Raw genomic sequence first — 18,280 nt, forward strand, 5'->3', positions numbered from 1 at the left:
TACATCAATCATTCTAGATCCACAGTAAGAATTCTTGAGAGCAATTCTATACCTAATAACTTGCTTGAGAACACTTTTAAAAATCAGACACTTACCTAACATGTAACACAGACAAAACCAAATATTTACGTTCCTTTTTATTCTATTTCAAAAATGAAAGAAAAAATAAACAAGGACAGGTCTGTCTACTTGTTTTATAAAATAATCTCTGAAGTTTAGTTACAAGCTCTATAATTTATTGTGAGGATGACATCAAATCTGTTCTTTGTACAATGTTTCCCCACAGTCCCTGGCCAAAAGCAATAGCATTCTGATCAAACAAATGTTTGAAGTGCTCTGGTGGAATATATTGTTTAAAGCTTATGTTTTATATTAAAAACAATATTTTGTAAAAATATACCCCATAACCCTACTTTGCCAGACTTTCCAGTTCTCTAAAGCATTTTTCCAGTAGTAGTAATGGAAGAAAGCTGATGCCATTTATAGCAATTCCTCGGGCCTTTGGTGATCAATGGTACACATAATTCTGGTTAGAACTGAGAAGAGGTTAGTTCAGGTGAGGTCAGCACCCTGTCAGTTCTAACAGTTACAACAGAATACATATATCCACTCTTCAAGAAACTAACTATACATAAAAGTAACTAAATATGTTTATTAAATAATTTAGTAGCTATAGATAAACCTCATTAAACCTGACTGATAGGAAAACAGACATAAAACTACTTCTTGAAAGTATATAATTCAGATTTTCAATAATGGTTAATGACCTATCTTTAAAGAGATATTCCTCTGAGCCTAGTCCAGTAACTAATTATCTCTCAAGTATCAGTAGCTGAATGCAGATAATCAAATAATATGCAAGATCTTAAAATATTTTAAAATTCTCTCATTTCATAAAAGTACAAACTTTGCTTCACAAATGTAAGATGAACAGAATCCTATGTATGAAATGGATTATATTATATTCACCTGGAGAAAGGAGAGCTGCCTTCTGAATGGTCTTTAGTGCAGTATTTTTCTCATCTTCTGCTGAATTGCTTCCCATAGCCAACTGATTTACTGCAGTGTACAGTAATGCCTTCTACATAAGAGAAAAGAGAGTGTTAACCAATTCTCTTTACAGCTCCTTGACTTTCAAAGTGATGAAAAATAGTACTATACTGAATATGATGTGACTCCTGAGCTTAAGAAAAAAAATTACTCATTCATCAATAATATTATTTAACAAGTAAAACATTGCCCTGAAGTGGGGCAAACTAACCTTTCCATGATTTGAGTCCAGAATATGAGCCACGTTTCCTGCCACTGCACCTCCCTATAATAGTAAACAAATGATTACTTAGATAAATGCATAAACTTCCATGAAAAAGTAAAAATTAAGACTGATAGAATCTTTACATTAAATCATTTGAAAGGTTCAGTTTTATCACATTTATATTAACTTTTAAACTTCCTGAGAAAGTGAAAGTGTTAGTCACTCAGTCATATCCAACTCTTTGTGACCCCATGGACTGTAGCCCGCCAGGCTCCTCTGTTCATGGGATTCTCCAGTCAAGAATACTGGAGTGGGTTGCCATTTCCTTTTCTAGAGGATCTTTCTGACCCAGGGATCGAACCCAGGTCTCCCTCATTGCAGGCAGACTCTTTTACCCACTGAGCCACCAGGGAAGCCTTTAAGCTCTCTAAGCACCAACTTAATACCACTGTTTCAAAAAACTAGTTTAATATTTTTATAAAAGAAAATCTTTTCTACTATGAGAATTTCAACTCTGCTCTTTTACAATTTTCATTAAAGGTCCAAGAATTACATGATTTCACAGTGGTAACAAACAAACATACAATTTTCTAACAATATACAAGATTGTGAAACAAAGACTCAGTGGAGATTCCACAAAATTTATTTTAAGATAAACTAATATAACTTCACTCCAAGAAAACACAGTATTTTTAAAACATCTATAGACCCTAGCAAAATAGGTAAAGTTCAGAGCATCGTGAAACTCATCACTGCCTCAATAATCTACTCAATACTAAAAATAAGGAAAATCTATGCAGCATCCTAGGTTTCATAAAGTTGGCTTGAAATTCTTAATTTTTAAAAATTCAATTAGATGTTTCACCTGATAAAGTAAGTTGTAAGAATGATCTCATTTTAAATTAGAAGTATACTTCTAATGTATACTTCATTTTACATCATTAAGTGTATCACAAATATTTTTTTAAATATTTAAAAGTTTATTTTTAAACTTAATAAATTTACACTTAATTTAAATTTAAACTTAAAAATTTTACACTTATTTAAAATAAGTGTATCACAGATATTTTAAAAAACATGTCAATATAAAACAAATAGAAGATGAATTTAAAAAAAGAAGGTTCACGAGTAAAGTCTGAAATGATTCATCACCACAACTACTAACTGTGATTTTGCTCAAGTTATTGAATCTTTATGTCTCAAGGACCCTCCTCTACAAAATGAACTTAATTCCAGCTACTTCATAATGCTTTTGAGATTAAATGACAAGACAGATAAAAATGCCAAGCACAGTAGTTGGCATATAAATGCTTCATTCCAGAGTCTAATAATGATGGTCTTTCAGGTTCTTGGAACAAAACATTCACTGAAAATAACAAACTGTAGGATAAAACTTTGCTACTCAAAGTGTGACCTGTATACCACCGGCAGAACTGACATTGTCTGGGAGGCTGTCAGAAATGCAGAATATCAGGCCCCACCCCGCATCTACTGAATTAGGTTTAAACAAAATTATGGGGTAATTTCATTCCATATTAAAGTTTAATAAGCACTGGGATAAAATATAAGAAGCATGTATTCTTAAAAGCACTGGCTAGCTGACAAGATATTTAGGACTTTTCAAGCCAAAACTAAAAGGGAAAACTGAAATCCACAGAGGTATAAGTGAAGGAAGTCAGTTTGCAGTTCCTAAACAATTTTAATTTTCAGTTTGAAGGACTTATAGGTGAGAAATTAGAGCCCAGGATTCACACAAGGAGCAAGTATATAGGAAACCTGCATCAAAATAAGCTGAGATTCCCCCACTCCTGGCCAAGGGGCTATGCACTCAGATTTAAGGTGAATCAGAACTAGACCAGGATTCAAATGACTCTGAAAACCCAGGCACACAGTAGCCTGTATGGTCCAGAAAGCTCAAGCTATAAACCTTCTTTAAGGTGGTTCCAGATTGGTGCAGCTCCGAAGTACTGGCATTAAAAAGTACAACTTCTTTCTACAGAAGCGTACCTTAATACTAGGTAGGCCTTAAATTATTTCCACAAATAATCTTCAAGTTTACACAGTCAATCAACAAACAAGGCCAGTATGAAACCAACAGAAATAACAAACAAAAACAGATGTACTAGACTTCAGATATTGGCATTACTAGATGTAGTAAGTGTTCAAAACATAGTAGTTACTAGTATTATGTTTACTAACTAGTGTAAAGTATAAAAGGCCATATTAACTATAGAAATTAACAAAATACTTTACTGACTCCTGAAAATACCTTGCTCTTAAGAACTAACAACAGTGAAAATCCATTTTATGGAACATCAATGACTTCATATTTAGCCTTATATTTTTAGACATAAGCACTGTTCTAGTTGTTATTTTCTTATCTTTAAGAAACTTAAATAAAATTATTTGGGGGTATTCTGAAACACAATAGCAATGCTTCTGAACTATGAGCTGTGCTTAGTCGATAAGTTGTGTCCAATGCTTCAAGACACCATGGACTGTAGCCCACCAGGCTCCTCAGTCCATTGGGATTCTCCAGGCAAGAATACTGGAGTGGGTTGCCATGCCCTCCTCCAGGGGATCTTCTCAACCTAGGTCTCCTGCATTACAGGCAGATTCTTTACTGTCTGAACCACCAGGAAAGCCCAACTTAATCTATGTATGTTCAAAAAAGCCCACCTCCTTCTTTGTATATTCCATAACACCCCAGCAGCACAACAGTACATGGAAGAAACTCAGTGTACTACTTGCTGAATAACTAATAAACAACTTCATTAAATAACAGAACTCCCTCGCTATATTAATTATTTTCCAGAATGATAACAGCAATACTTTAAAATTACATATTACAAACTAAGCTACTTTACCTTTGGTCAGAAGCTAGAACGTTACTCACCTTTGCATTTCGTTGAGTATACTGGGCAACCACTCGGGACAACAGGGACCAAAGAGCAGGATCAGCTGGGTTACTGCAACAATCATCAAAAGCAGAGGGCTTAGAGATGGGAGTTACTTTAACCACAAAAAGTACACACACACAAAAAATCAACAATTTATTTAGTACCTAAGTTAAAAATCTTTTTTTTTAATTTATTTTAATTAGAGGCTAATTAGTTTACAATATTGTATTGGTTTTGCCATACATCAACATGAATCTGCCACGGGTGTACACGTGTTCCCAATCCTGAACTCCCCTCCCACCTCCTTCCCCATACCATCCCTCTGGGTCATCCCAGTGCACCAGCCCCAAGCATCCTGTATCCTGCATCAAACCTGGACTGGCGATTCGTTTCTTATATGATATTATACATGTTTCAATGCCATTCTCCCAAATCATCCCCCACCCAACAGAGTCCAAAAGACTGTTCTATACATCTGTGTCTCTTTTGCTGTCTCACATACAGGGCTATCATTACCATCTTTCTAAATTCCATATATATGTGTTAGCATACTGTATTGGTGTTTTTCTTTCTGGCTTACTTCACTGTGTATAATTGGCTTCAGTTTCATCCACCCCATTAGAACTGATTTAAATGTATTCTTTTTAATGGCTGATTAATACTCCATTGTGTATATGTACCACAGCTTTCTTATCCATTCATCTGATGGACATCTAGGTTGCTTCCATATCCTGGCTATTATAAACAGTGCTGCGATGAACATTGGGGTACACATGTCTCTTTCAATTCTGGTTTCCTCAGTGTGTATGCCCAGCAGTGGGATTGCTGGGTCGTATGGCAGTTCTATTTCCAGTTTTTTAAGGAATCTCCACACTGTTCTCCATAGTGGCTGTACTAGCTTGCATTTCCACCAACAGTGTAAGAGCGTTCCCTTTTCTCCACATCTTCTCCAGCATTTATTGCTTGTAGACTTTTGGATCGCAGCCATTCTGACTGGCGTGAAATGGTACCTCATTGTGGTTTTGATTTGCATTTCTCTGATAATGAGTGATTTTGAGCATCTTTTCATGTGTTTGTTAGCCATCTGTATGTCTTCTTTGGAAAAATGTCTATTTAGTTCTTTGGCCCATTTTTTGATTGGATCGTTTATTACAAAATAGAAAGCCCAGAGATAAACCCATGCACCTGTGGACACCTTATCTTTGACAAAGGAGGCAAGAATATACAATGGAGAAAAGAGAATCTCTTTAACAAGTGGTGCTGGGAAAACTGGTCAGCCACTTGTAAAAGAATGAAACTGGAACACTTTCTAACACCATACAGAAAAATAAACTCATGGATTAAAGATCTAAACATAAGACCAGAAACTATAAAACTCTTAGAGGAGAACACAGGCAAAACACTCTCCAACATAAATCACAGCAGGATCCTCTATGACGCACCTCCCAGAATATTGGAAATAAAAGCAAAAATAAAAAATGGGATCTAATTAAAACCAAAAGCTTCTGCACAACAAAAGAAACTATAAGCAAGGTGAAAAGACAGCCTTCAGAATGGGAGAAAATAATAGCAAATGAAACAACTGACAAACAACTAATCTCAAAAATATACAAGCAACTCCTGCAGCTCAATTCCAGAAAAATAAATATCTTTTAAACATCTAAAACAAGTTCAAATTAATTGTCCACATGTGGTTGGAAGTGTGTGAATTTTTAGAAAGAATATTTTACCTCTTTATTAAAATAAGAAAGAAAAATCAGCAATGTGATGAATACAGAGCCATGAGATCTAATCAGGAAAGGTTAAAGAAATTTAATATGTCACATTCAAAGAAAACAGAGATCAGAATTATGGAAGGAAAATAAACTACAGATATAACACTTTTCTGTTGAAAATAAAACAAATAACCACTATGACTAATGATAAAAGCTTTCTATTTTCCAAATTTTCAATATATTAATGAATGCTGAGTGGCCAAAAAATTCCTAAAACCATTAAACTGAACAGTATCAAATAACAAACGGACAATATCACCAACTTGAGAGTTTGTAAGGATTTTCATACAAAAAAAGATTTGGGCCTTAATCTGAATAAAGGAAAATTTTCTGTTCTTTATCAACCGAATTTTGTATTTAAATCACTAGACATGAAAAAACTGTCAATTACCTGGTCCAATATACAGTTTCATAAAACCACAACCTGGTTTCCAAATATACTCAATTACCTTGTTGTATAATCTTAATTGGGAAGATCCCCCAGAGGAGGGCATGGCAACCCACTCCAGTATTCTTGCCCAGAGAATCCCATGGACAGAGGAGCCTGGTGGGCTACAGTCCATGGGGTCGCAAAGAGTCAGACACGACTGAAGTGACTTAGCACGCACGCAAATAATCTTAGTAAGGTCTAAACAGCAAAGACAATCTCATCAAGGACAACGGGACAGCAAGTTCACAAGTGCAGACTTTACCTGTGAACAGCTTTGGACGCTTGTCTCTGCACTGCCACGCTGCGGCCTTGCAGGGCACAGATGGCTGACGTAAGAAGGCTCCTCTGATAGTCACTGTTCGGTTTGCTGTGCTTCAGTAACTCATTAAGGGCAGCCTTTGACAGTGTAGCATCCTGCATTGCCAATCCGAGAGCACACAGGGCTTGAAGGCTTTCCGTTGTTGGTTCCTTTAAGATAGAGCTGTAAATATATTTTTAATTGCCTATTAGCCATGAGTACAATACTCTGTAGCTATTAGAACACACTGAACAGCTGAAAAAAACAGTGTACTTATAGATTCACCAAACTACGGTCCAGCTCTATGATAAATATAAAACTAAGTTCCATGGTTTCTAGGAACCATAACTTCCCTGAATTTCTAAAGCAGTTAGAAGGTACCAAGGGCCTTTATAGAGCATCAGTAGCCAAATTTCTTTTCTGGTCATTTTATTTACATTTAGAAACAAATACACAGCACAGTCTCTTTGGGTCTCACAGTTCTAGGTAAATAATTAAAATAATTTGCTAAAATCTTTTGATTTTAGTAAAATCCTAAAAGGTATGAATAATAAAGAAAAATCCTTAATCTAAGATCTGATTTTTATCATTTGCAAAAACAGTCTGTCTTGCTGCTCTGTGGTATTTGAAACCAGAGCTAGTATATGTAAGTACAAATACAACCTATATCCACCATATTCCAAGCGAGCATATTTATAATTGAAGGAGAATTTAAATTTTGTATGTAAGCATCCAATTTTTCTTTTCCTTCTTCAACTGTGAAATTTTATGGAGGTAAAAGTCACTAATGTTAGGAATCCTTATTAATTTAAATGAAGAAAACAAGCTCTTTACAAACTTAATAGAACTTCTAATAATAATTATGAATGTGTACTGTAACAAAACAAAGGAATTTTTAAAAATCTGTTAAAATTCATTAAAATATAATAGAAATACTTACAACATTACAAAATATCACACACCTACCACTATGCCTTTCTATTGTTGGGGTGGGAGGATAAATTGTTTAGAATCTGACTTTGAAAAATAGGTACAAAATCATGAATTTTCACGGGCAGCTCTGGATTAAACTTAAAAGAATCCACAGGAACTCTTTTTACCATAAAGGTTAATGGAAGCATCCGAATATGGAATGGTATCATTTAGTAAGTCATTTCCATCAATACAAATAACCCAAACTGTAAGTTGGACAACAAGGAGATCAAACCAGTCAATCTTAAAGGAAATCAGTCCTGAATATTCGTTGGAAGGACTGATGCTGAAGCTGAAGCTCCAATACTTTGGCCACCTGATGCAAAGAGCTGACTCATTGGAAAAGACCCTGATGCTGGGGAAGATTGAAGGTGGGAGGAGAAGGGGGCAACAGAGGATGAGATGGTTGGATGGCATCACTGATGCAATGGGCATGAACGTGGGCAAACTCCGGAAGATGGTGAGGGACAGAGAGGACTGGTATGCTGCAGTCCATGGGATTGCAAAGAGCTAGACTCAACCAGGCGACTGAACAACAACTAACAACAAAAGAAGACATTCTAATCTGTGTCTTGGTTCAAAAGGGAAAACCCCTTACTACTCTAATACAAAATCTACATTATTACTGGAATGACCACATCCCATTAGGCTCACATGTGCTGAATGCACAGACCTGCAAGCTGTCCTGTACCACGTGCTATGGATTTTACATGTAATTATTTATATCACAAATTCTATGATGCTGGTAATCGGATTTTTTCCCCTTATATATTGAATTTATGCCTATTCCCCTTAAGCACCTAGGACACTGCTTAGTTCCCAAGATATGAATGCCAAACAAGATCAATAAAGAACTGGAATCTTAATTTTTCACAGAATGTCAGTCAGAGAACAGAATCCAAGGGGCAGGAAAGGGAGCAGTTTGAAAGATGACACACAGAGAACTAAAAAGAAAGAAACACAGATCATATAAACTACTTAGTCGAGGATTCAGTAACACACGAAAAAGGAGGTAAAGGCCTTCCCTCACAAGAGAATGAGAAAAGAATAATATTCTATTATTTTTCTCTACTTCCTTCAATGTTCAAAATTGTTTTTGTTACTGTTTTAAATAGTAACCCAATATTAATCTGAGTGAAAGTCAGTAAGTCATGTCCAGCTCTTTGTGACCCCATGGACTATAAAGTCCATGGAATTCACCAGGCCAAAATACTGGAATGGGTAGCCATTCCCTTCTCCAGGGGATCTTCTTAATCCAGGGTTTGAACCCAGGTCTTTCGCATTGCAGGTGGATTCTTTACCAACTGAGCCACCAGGGAAGCCCAAGATTAATGTAATCATATCTAATTTGGGGTTACTTTTGCTCTTGATAATTTACAGCAATATATTAGCATCTATGATTCTTTTGGGGGCTTCCCAGGTGGCATCAGTGGTAAAGAACACGTTTCCTAACACAGGAGACATAAGAGATGCAGATTTAATCCCTGGGTCATGAAGATCCCCTGGAGGAAGGCATGGCAACCCACTACAGTATTCTTGCCTGGAGAATCCCACGGACAGAGGAGCCTGCAAAGCTACAATCCATGGGGTCTGAAGAGCTGGGCATGACTGAAGCAACTTAGTACACACACAATTCTTTTTCCCAAGCTATTTAAAAATTTGGGTCTTCTGAACATGAGTGTATCCATGTAAAGTGACAAGATTTTTTAAATTCTGACTGGTTTTCTCAAAATAGCTAAGAGAAGGAGAATGAATTGCTCACTTATTATACAGGAAAATTACTTTAATCAGGATGAGACAAAAGTATCACAATGAATAAACAAAAACAAACCTTATCCTATAAGAAGTCATCTTGACCTAGTTACCATCTAATAATCATTTCCCCCTATCTTTGTAGGGGAGCATAATTTGGAGACTCATGAAGGCACTTTTTTGGTTTTCACAATGAATGAAGAAAGCAATTAGTGTGATGGGAAACAGAGATGTGATCTTCCTACAAGGGGTGGAAAATTTCTGTATTATGAAGATCTGTACTAAAAATCTGTACTAAAAATGTCAATAGAGCACTCACTGATAACCACTGGCCAATAGCATACATTAATTATCTACTGCTTTTTAAAGATTAAGGTCAACTTTCTCAAAAAAATTTTCAAAAAGTCAAAAAGTACCTTATAAACCACATATATCAGAGACTACTATTTTATTAAATTATCTCCAAAATACAGAAATAGTTACAAGTTATACTGGTATATATACTTTCTTTAGACGCAACTTTAAATTAACTTTATCAGGTTAACCTGAAAAGGGAAGAGGAAACACAATCTCTTTGGAAACCCACTGGGCTGAAAACAAGCCAGTTATGACTGCCTTCATTAAAATTTTATAATCCTAAGAGAACAGCTTGGAGAAGGTAATGGCATCCCACTCCAGTACTCTTGCCTGGAAAATCCCATGGACGGAGGAGCCTGGTAGGCTGCAGTCCATGGGGTCGCTAAGAGTCGGCATGACTGCGCGACTTCACTTTCACTTTTCAGTTTCATGCATTGGAGAAGGAAATGGCAACCCCCTCCAGTGTTCTTGCCTGGACAATCCCAGGGACGGGGGAGCCTGGTGGGCTGCCGTCTCTGGGGTCGCACAGCGTCAGACACGACTGAAGCGACTTAGCAGCAGCAGCAAGAGAACAGCTGATCAATTACTGTTTTAAAAAAATAAATAATACACACAGACTACAGGATGGTTTTGAAGAACTGAATGAAGCCATGATCTCTAGCTAACCAGGTGGGTCTGATCCCTTCTGTTCACCAAAAAGTTCCTAAAACATTAAGAAATTCATTTTACGTTGCTTCCAATTTTAACCCAATATTTTTAAGTATCTGGTCATTTGAGTGTTGATGTCGACTATACATACCATTTGAATAGCAATGTCTTGGCTACGTCCGTTTTTCCTTGTTTATACTCCGCTATTGCCAGAGCTGTCAAGATATGAGCTTTGTCTTGCTCCGATTCAACAATAGTCAAGGCTCTCTCATACGCTGTTACACAGAATTGGAAACAAAAACAAAACAATATAAAAGCAATCCTGAATGACAAATAATGGGATTTTTCCTTTCCTAATCCTATTTTTTAAAACGGTCTAACTAAAATTATATCTTATTATGTCCTTGATCTCAAGTGAATGGAATAAAATTTTGTAATAATCTAACTTGGTTTAACTGTTCCAAGGTGATTCTGGAATATCATTAAGATTATCATGTGATATTCCTCAATTCTCATCTTGGGAATCTATAGGCAAGTCTGAGTCACTATCTTCAAAAGAAGTGGAGGCCTACAGTCATTGAGCTTTCACCCAAATTTCCATGAAGAAACAAGCAACTCCATTAAGCAGTTCTTACAATGAGCTGCACACACACATAGGCTGGGCCCATACACGGGGAAATGCACTCAAAAGCATTTTTGGAGAAACCAAAATATTAATATATTATCACAAACAATGTCTGAGGTCTTTGTTTACCAGAAAAGTACCCGGAAACACTGTGGAGTAGTAAATACTTGCTTTCAGTGAAAGTGAAAGTCGTGTGTATAGTGTAGTGTATAGCTGTGTCCAACTCTTTGCAATCCCATGGACTGTATAGTCCACGGAATTCTCCAGGCCAGAATACTGGAGTGGGGAGCCTTTCCCTTCTCCAGGGGATCTTCCCAACCCAGGAATCGAACCCAGGTCTCCTGTATTGTAGGCGGATTCTTTACTAGTTGAGCCACCAGTGAAGCCCAAGAAAACTGGAGTGGGTAGCCTATCCCTACTTCAGGGGATCTTCCTGACCCAGGAATTGAATCAGGGTCTCCTGCATTGCAGGTGGATTCTTTACCAACTGAGCTATCAGGGAAGGCCATTTGTGATCTTGGGTCTCAGTTTCCTCATCTAAATAATAAAGGTAACATTCAGTTCATAACACTGCTAAAAGAACTATTCATCATCATGTACTAAATGAAGGAACAGATAAAAAGTACCTATTATCATATCTCTTGTCAGATTTTTAATAAACACTACAATCCCGACCAACATCTTAGAATTATACCTTTCTATGTATAAGCTCATTATGATTGAAATTCTCAGCTCTGGAAAAGTAGGATGTATCCTTAAGCTTTACACAACATACTTACCTTTGCTGCTCTCCTTATACAGACCCTTCATAAATAAAGCTAATGCGAAACCTATGATGTCTTCTAACTCCTCAAGGGGTGTTGACTTAAAAGCCTGGATAGCTTTATCATATTCACCAATGGAACTAAGAAGCAAAACATAACTTACTTTTAATATTAAAAATCATTTTGGCTTATATCGTCAAAATACAGAAATATAATTATACTAAGGTTCTTTTAACAACTTAACGTACTTCATCTCTCAGTGTTAAAGCTGCAGAAAAGACTTATATTAAAATAGAAGGCATATCACTTATTTCAAATAGGATATACCAGAGGGATTTAACTTCACACTTTGCTTCTTTTAAATTATATGTGAAAATGAACAGCTCTGCTGAACTGTCTTTTTTTTTTTAATAAACTGCAAAACTAATACAATTATGTAAAGTTTAAAAATAAAATAAAATTTAAAAAAAAAAGAAAAAAAAAAGAAACTGGTCTTTTTTTTAAAAAATAAACTTGAATTAAACTCATAAGTTATAAAAATAATTTCCAGTTGACCTTCACAATAATTTTTAAGCTTAATACATTAGCTAAAAATTACCCTGTGACCATGGGTTTAGCATCTTTGAGAAGCTTAGTAAGTCATAATCAAGCCCAGCCTTTGTGTAAACTGCACATCCATTTTTTTTGAAGTGCATATAGATATACTAAAATTCCACAGACAAAATCAAACATTATCTTCTCTGTATTTAATATGAATTAAAGTAAAAACTGCAACATATAATACTAAAGTAGAATGCCTTTTAATAACAACAACAAAAAAAAAACCTTTTGTTTCTTTAAAAATAAAGAGATGTTGCCACCACCTGGAATAGACACACTGTACCTTTGAGACTCTTATTTCTGGTACGTGTCACTATATTCAGGAGCTTCCTTCTATTTTTAATGTGTTTTTGGAAATCTTTTTAATCTTGGAAGAGTGGCTGGGAGCTAAAAATATGGGCAATATTTGCTTCTAAAATTAATTTTATGAAGGTAAAAGAATTTAAAAATCAAACGCAAATTTTGACAAATATTTAATGAAGGGAAGCGAATTACCTTAGGTGTTTATGGATACACACATGTATTTTAAAAATATTTTTTTAATGAACACCATCTTCAAACATTTGATTACTTTTATAGAGAAAAGACTGGAGGACACAAGGGCTTCAACTTTATTTGTAACTTTTTTTCTTTTTAAGGAAACCTGAAGCCTATCAACAGAATTTTAAGATCTGTGCTATCTGAAGCGTAACTATTCACCGAATCATGCTCCATACTCTATTACTGTATTTTGCATGTTTAATATATTTCATAATAAAAACAAGTTAAAAAGAAATCAGAGGACCTATTTTTGATGGGAGGTATAAATTTTCCTCTAAAATAGTTACATTATATGAACCATCTAAGTAAAGCAAACAGATACTTTGTTCCATACAGCTTCTAACAACAAAATCTTGGAAGTGACAGTTCTATCAACTCCTAAACACACAGTTGAAAGGAATTAAAAGGAAAAACAATCAAAACGGGGAAAATTTTCTATCTACAGGTACCAGATATGATTCAGTTAGACGGTTATAAAAGAACTGGCTACCTCTGATTTTTACTGTGTAGCTCCTTAAAAAGATGTAGGTACTAATACCAAAATACCAAACTACAGGTCTAATAAATAAGGTGTTTCAAACAGGAACATTCAGTTTTGGGGGCAGCTCTCAATTTGAGGTGAGTCTCCTTAACTTGAGCCCCAAACCATCCTCCCCTTAACACTCCTATCGTCCAGACCTAGTTCTAACCTCTGAAACAACTGGTTTCCCACCTTTTTTAAAAGTCTTTTTCGAAGTCAGAAGTCACTGAGAATCTAAAGAAAATTATATTGCTCCCTCGCCATCCTCAAAATGCACAGACAAAAATTTTTGTGTGCTATCTCAAAAGGGTTTCTGGACCCTTAATCCCACTCCCAGTTTAAGAACAGACATCAAATCAGAATAAATCTAATCCACTTTCAATTAACTAGGCTTCTGCTATCAGAAAGAGGAACTGCCTCTTCTGTCTAGTTCACATCCCTCAGTTCTGAACCTGCTCCTCCCAAAGGACACTGAGGCTGGGACTGGAAACTGTTAACACAGCTTGGGACGGTGGGAATGATGTGCCCTGGGCGGATGTCATCACTATGCTCATTCACACTCGCCCCACTCTTTTAGAGACTGGGCATCACTCAATAGCTCCACAGCCTTCACCAGAAAAACCTAACAGATCCACAAAATCAATGGGGAAAAATACGCTTACCATAACAATCTGCCATAATTTCTTACTGTAACATAATAAGCATCTCGGTCTTCTGCAGTCTGTAACAACAAAATTGCCCTTTAAAAAAAAAGGACAAAGCATTTAAAATTATCTACGTGCAATAGCATTCTTTCACTCTTCCTCCTTAACAATCTACAGATTTTTGTTTTCATTTAATTATTTAACTAGTTCCATAATAGCTTATTTATATTTTATTAAATTGGTACCACAAAAGCACTTAATAGATTTTAGACTGTTAATAATGAAATGGCTTCTTGATATGTGAAATCACTTATCATACTTGAGTTTTAAATATTCCAGAAAATTTAATTCAAATGTGGGAAACAATTGTGTTAATGTTTTAAAGTTTTGACACGTTTGAAGTACACAGAATTTGATGTACATAGTACACTTTTAAAATTATTTATATACTAGTAGTTCAAGGTAGGGACTTAGGAAATTGAGTGCTTTCATGTGCCTTTACCTGTTACGTACAGAAAGACATTCAGGCAATCCTGAATTCAGAGAAGGGAATGAGTCATCAGGAGTCCTGAGAGGTTTAGAATAATATAACAACATGCTGACAGCCCATTTACCTTCTCATGCTCAGTCTCCTTTGGGCAAGCAGGAAAGTGTCTCAACAACTAAAGGAGTTGGATATTTAATAATACTTTTTTTTTTTTCTGTTTTTCTGTTTAAAGATTAGCCAGGAAGAAATATCCAAGAAAAGCTTTTAATGCCTTTGACATTACATGAAAAACAAGGCAGTATTATAGACATAGTAATAGTAAACTACCTGTCATAGTAAAAACTATACCTGCAGTTATATTATTACCTAATTTGTAATTTCAAGTCACAAACACTTGTTTAAGGCAGAAAACAAGAGTGGTATAAGTCAAGAATGAGTGGTGTATATCCAGGTGACTGTGAAGTGAAGTTAAAGTCGCTCAGTCATGTCCGACTCTTTGTGATCCAATGGACTATACAGTCCATGGAATTCTCCAACCCAGAATACAGGAGTGGGTAGCCTTTCCCTTCTCCAGAGGATCTTCCCAACCCAGGGGTTGAACCCAGGCCTCCCACATTGCAGACGGATTCTTTACCAACTGAGCCACAAGGGAAGCCCATGAATACTGGAATGGGTAGCTTATCCCTTCTCTAGTGGATCTTCCTGACCCACGAATCTAACTGGGGTCTCCTGCATTGCAGGCGGATTCTTTACCAACTGAACTATCAGGGAAGCCTAGGTGACTGTGGAGTTGCCATTTTAGCCAAATGTATAACCAATGTTAGACTTGCAATATTTGTGATTAAAACGTATACCAGAAAAAGGAGCAAGCATTCTAAAGCTGTCTAGTTTCTCTGTTTTGGTTTCCCTGGTGGCTCTGATGGTAAAGAATCCACCTGCAATGCAGGAGACCCAGGTTCGATCCCTGGGTCGGGAAGATCCCCTGGAGAAGGGAATGGTTACCCCTCCATTTACAAGGGGCTTCCCAGGCGGCTGAGTGCCAAAGAATTGATGCTTTTGAACTGTGGTGTTGGAGAAGTCTCTTGAGAGTCCCTTGGACTGCAAGGAGATCCAGCCAGTCCATTCTGAAGGAGATCAGCCCTGGGACTTCTTTGGAAGGAATGATGCTAAAGCTGAAACTCCAGTACTTTGGCCACCTCATGCGAAGAGTTGACTCATTGGAAAAGACTCTGATGCTGGGAGGGATTGGGGGCAGGAGGAGAAGGGGACGACAGAAGATGAGACGGCTGGATGGCATCACTGACTCAATGGACGTGAGTCTCAGTGAACTCTGGGAGTTGGTGATGGACAGGGAGGCCTGGTGTGCTGCGATTCATGGGGTCGCAAAGAGTGGGATACGACTGAGTGACTAATCTGATCCCAAGCGGCACTGGTGGTAAAGAACTGGGCTGCCAATGCAGGAGACCTAATGAGACGAGAGTTCCATCCCTGGGTCAGGAAAATCCCCTCGAGAAGGGCATGGCAACCCCCTCCAGTATTCTTGCCAGGACAATCCCATGGACAGAGGAGCCTGGTGGGCTTCGGTCCATAGGATGGCAAAGCGTTGGACACGACTGAAGTGACATAGCACTGCATATTTCTCTGTTTAAAAATCCTGTTCCTTGTATTCTATCAAATTTCTACAGTTACTTTATTGGTAACTTTACTGCAGTGGTGAAAGAAATAGTATTGTGGGTTTTCATACACCTCTCCCCCACACACACGCCTCCCCCTACACACACACACACACACACACACACGCCTCCCCCACACACACGCCTCCCCCACACACACGCCTCCCCCCCACACACACACCTCCCCCACACACACACCTCCCCCCAACACTCACCTCCCGCCCACACACACGCCTCCCCCCCACACACACACCTCCCCCTCACACGCACACCTCCCCCCAACACTCACCTCCCGCCCACACACACACCTCCCCCACACACACACACCTCCCCACACACACACCTCCCCCACACACACCTCTCCCACACACAAACCCTCCCCCCCACACACACCTCTCCGCACACACACTTCCCCACACACACCTCTAAGCACACACACCTCTAAGCACACACACCTCCCCCGCACACACACCTCCCCTCCCCTGCACACACCTCCCCCGCACACACCTCCCCACACACACCTCCCCCGCACACACCTCCCCACATACATCTCCCCTCAACGCATACCTCCCCCCAACACACACCTCCCCACACACACACCTCCCACACACACACCTCCCCCACACACACCTTCCCCGCACACACCACCTCTGCACACACCTCCCCCGCACACACCTCCCCTCAACACACACCTCCCCTCAACACACACCTCCCCACACACACACCTCCCCCGCACACACCTCCCCCGCACACACCTCCCCTCAACACACACCTCCCCACACACACACCTCCCCACACACACACCTCCCCCGCACACACACACCTCCCCCGCACACACACACCCTCCCGCACACACACCCTCCCGCACACACACCTTCCTGCACACACCTCCTCCGCACACACCTCCCCACACACACCTCCCAACACACACCTCACACACACACACACCTCCCCCGCACACACACCTTCCTGCACACACACCTTCCTGCACACACCTGGCAAAATAACTACAGCCTTCAGTACCATCTAGTGACCACTTCTGTGAACTACAGAGAGAGCCACACAAGGACGGCAAAGCATCTGGGATACCATGATTATTTTTTATCTGACAGGTTTCTATTGATTTAGGGCAATGATGTACCTCAGAAGTTAGGCATTCAGGTTTTTTTTTAACTTTTCATCTAGTACCCATGAGATCAGTGTGATTTTCTCATTCACAGATGAGTGAATTTGCAGCGAAGAAAAACCTCAGGTTAATTTCACTTCCCATCACTCTCCGGGCTGGTCGTCTCCCTCACACACACTGTCCTGGTTTCCCCAACATCCAGGCCGCTCCTGCTTCAGAACACTTGCTCCTGCTGTTCCCTCTGCCTGGAATACTCTCTCCCTGAGGACCAAATGACTTATGGCCACCCTCAACGAGGCCAGACCTCAACTGCCTGCTCAGGAAACCTACCTCTTACACCCACCTCAAATCCACTGCCCCTCCACTGTCTAGCCTTTCACTCTTCTCTGATTTCCTTTCTTAACAACTGTTACCATCACAGATGTCTATTAGCTTACCATGTACCTCACCCCCACCAGAAATGAGCTCCATGAGAACTGAGCCTACGTTTGTTTTAATTCACTGCTAAATTGCCACAGCCAAGGACACTGCATGACACACAGCAGCAGTTCAACAAATATTTACTGAATGAATTAACACTATGTAGTCAACATTAAAATGATTTAAACAAACACATAATTTCTTTTCATTTCTGAAATCTCACTTCTTATCTGAATAAATCCATGTATTTAATAAAGCAAGACAAACTATAAATGGACAGATTTTTCTAAAACAAATCTGAGAGGGTTTTTGTTTGGTTTTATTTTTTTTCTTCTCTCTCTCTCAGGTTGAGCAACAGAAACCAAAACACAGTTGAAAATTTAGAACTGTATTTTTTCATCTTCAAAATGTAGTAATAATAAATAATGAAAGGTCAGGAAAGGAATCAGAACATTTTATTTGTACCTTCTTCAAGAAAATGAGGCTCCATTGGC

At 38.3% G+C, this 18,280-nt stretch overlaps 1 protein-coding gene across 4 annotated transcripts in view; it reads right to left on the reverse strand.

Moving 5' to 3' along the window:
• The window catches only part of SKIC3 (SKI3 subunit of superkiller complex), a 147,284-nt gene that overhangs the window by 36,222 nt on the left and 92,782 nt on the right, over positions 1-18,280 (reverse strand). For all 4 annotated transcript variants that reach the window (XM_070794038.1, XM_070794040.1, XM_070794039.1 and 1 more), the window contains 7 exons: positions 14,099-14,176; positions 11,792-11,916; positions 10,539-10,662; positions 6,623-6,841; positions 4,152-4,224; positions 1,262-1,315; positions 970-1,081 (listed from right to left, as the gene is read on the reverse strand). In XM_070794038.1, coding sequence (XP_070650139.1) covers positions 970-1,081; positions 1,262-1,315; positions 4,152-4,224; positions 6,623-6,841; positions 10,539-10,662; positions 11,792-11,916; positions 14,099-14,176 — 785 coding nt within the window. The remainder of the gene's footprint in view (positions 1-969; positions 1,082-1,261; positions 1,316-4,151; positions 4,225-6,622; positions 6,842-10,538; positions 10,663-11,791; positions 11,917-14,098; positions 14,177-18,280) is intronic.

This window comes from Bos indicus, chromosome 7 (genome assembly GCF_029378745.1).
Source record: "Bos indicus isolate NIAB-ARS_2022 breed Sahiwal x Tharparkar chromosome 7, NIAB-ARS_B.indTharparkar_mat_pri_1.0, whole genome shotgun sequence".
Taxonomy (NCBI): Eukaryota; Metazoa; Chordata; class Mammalia; order Artiodactyla; family Bovidae; genus Bos; species Bos indicus.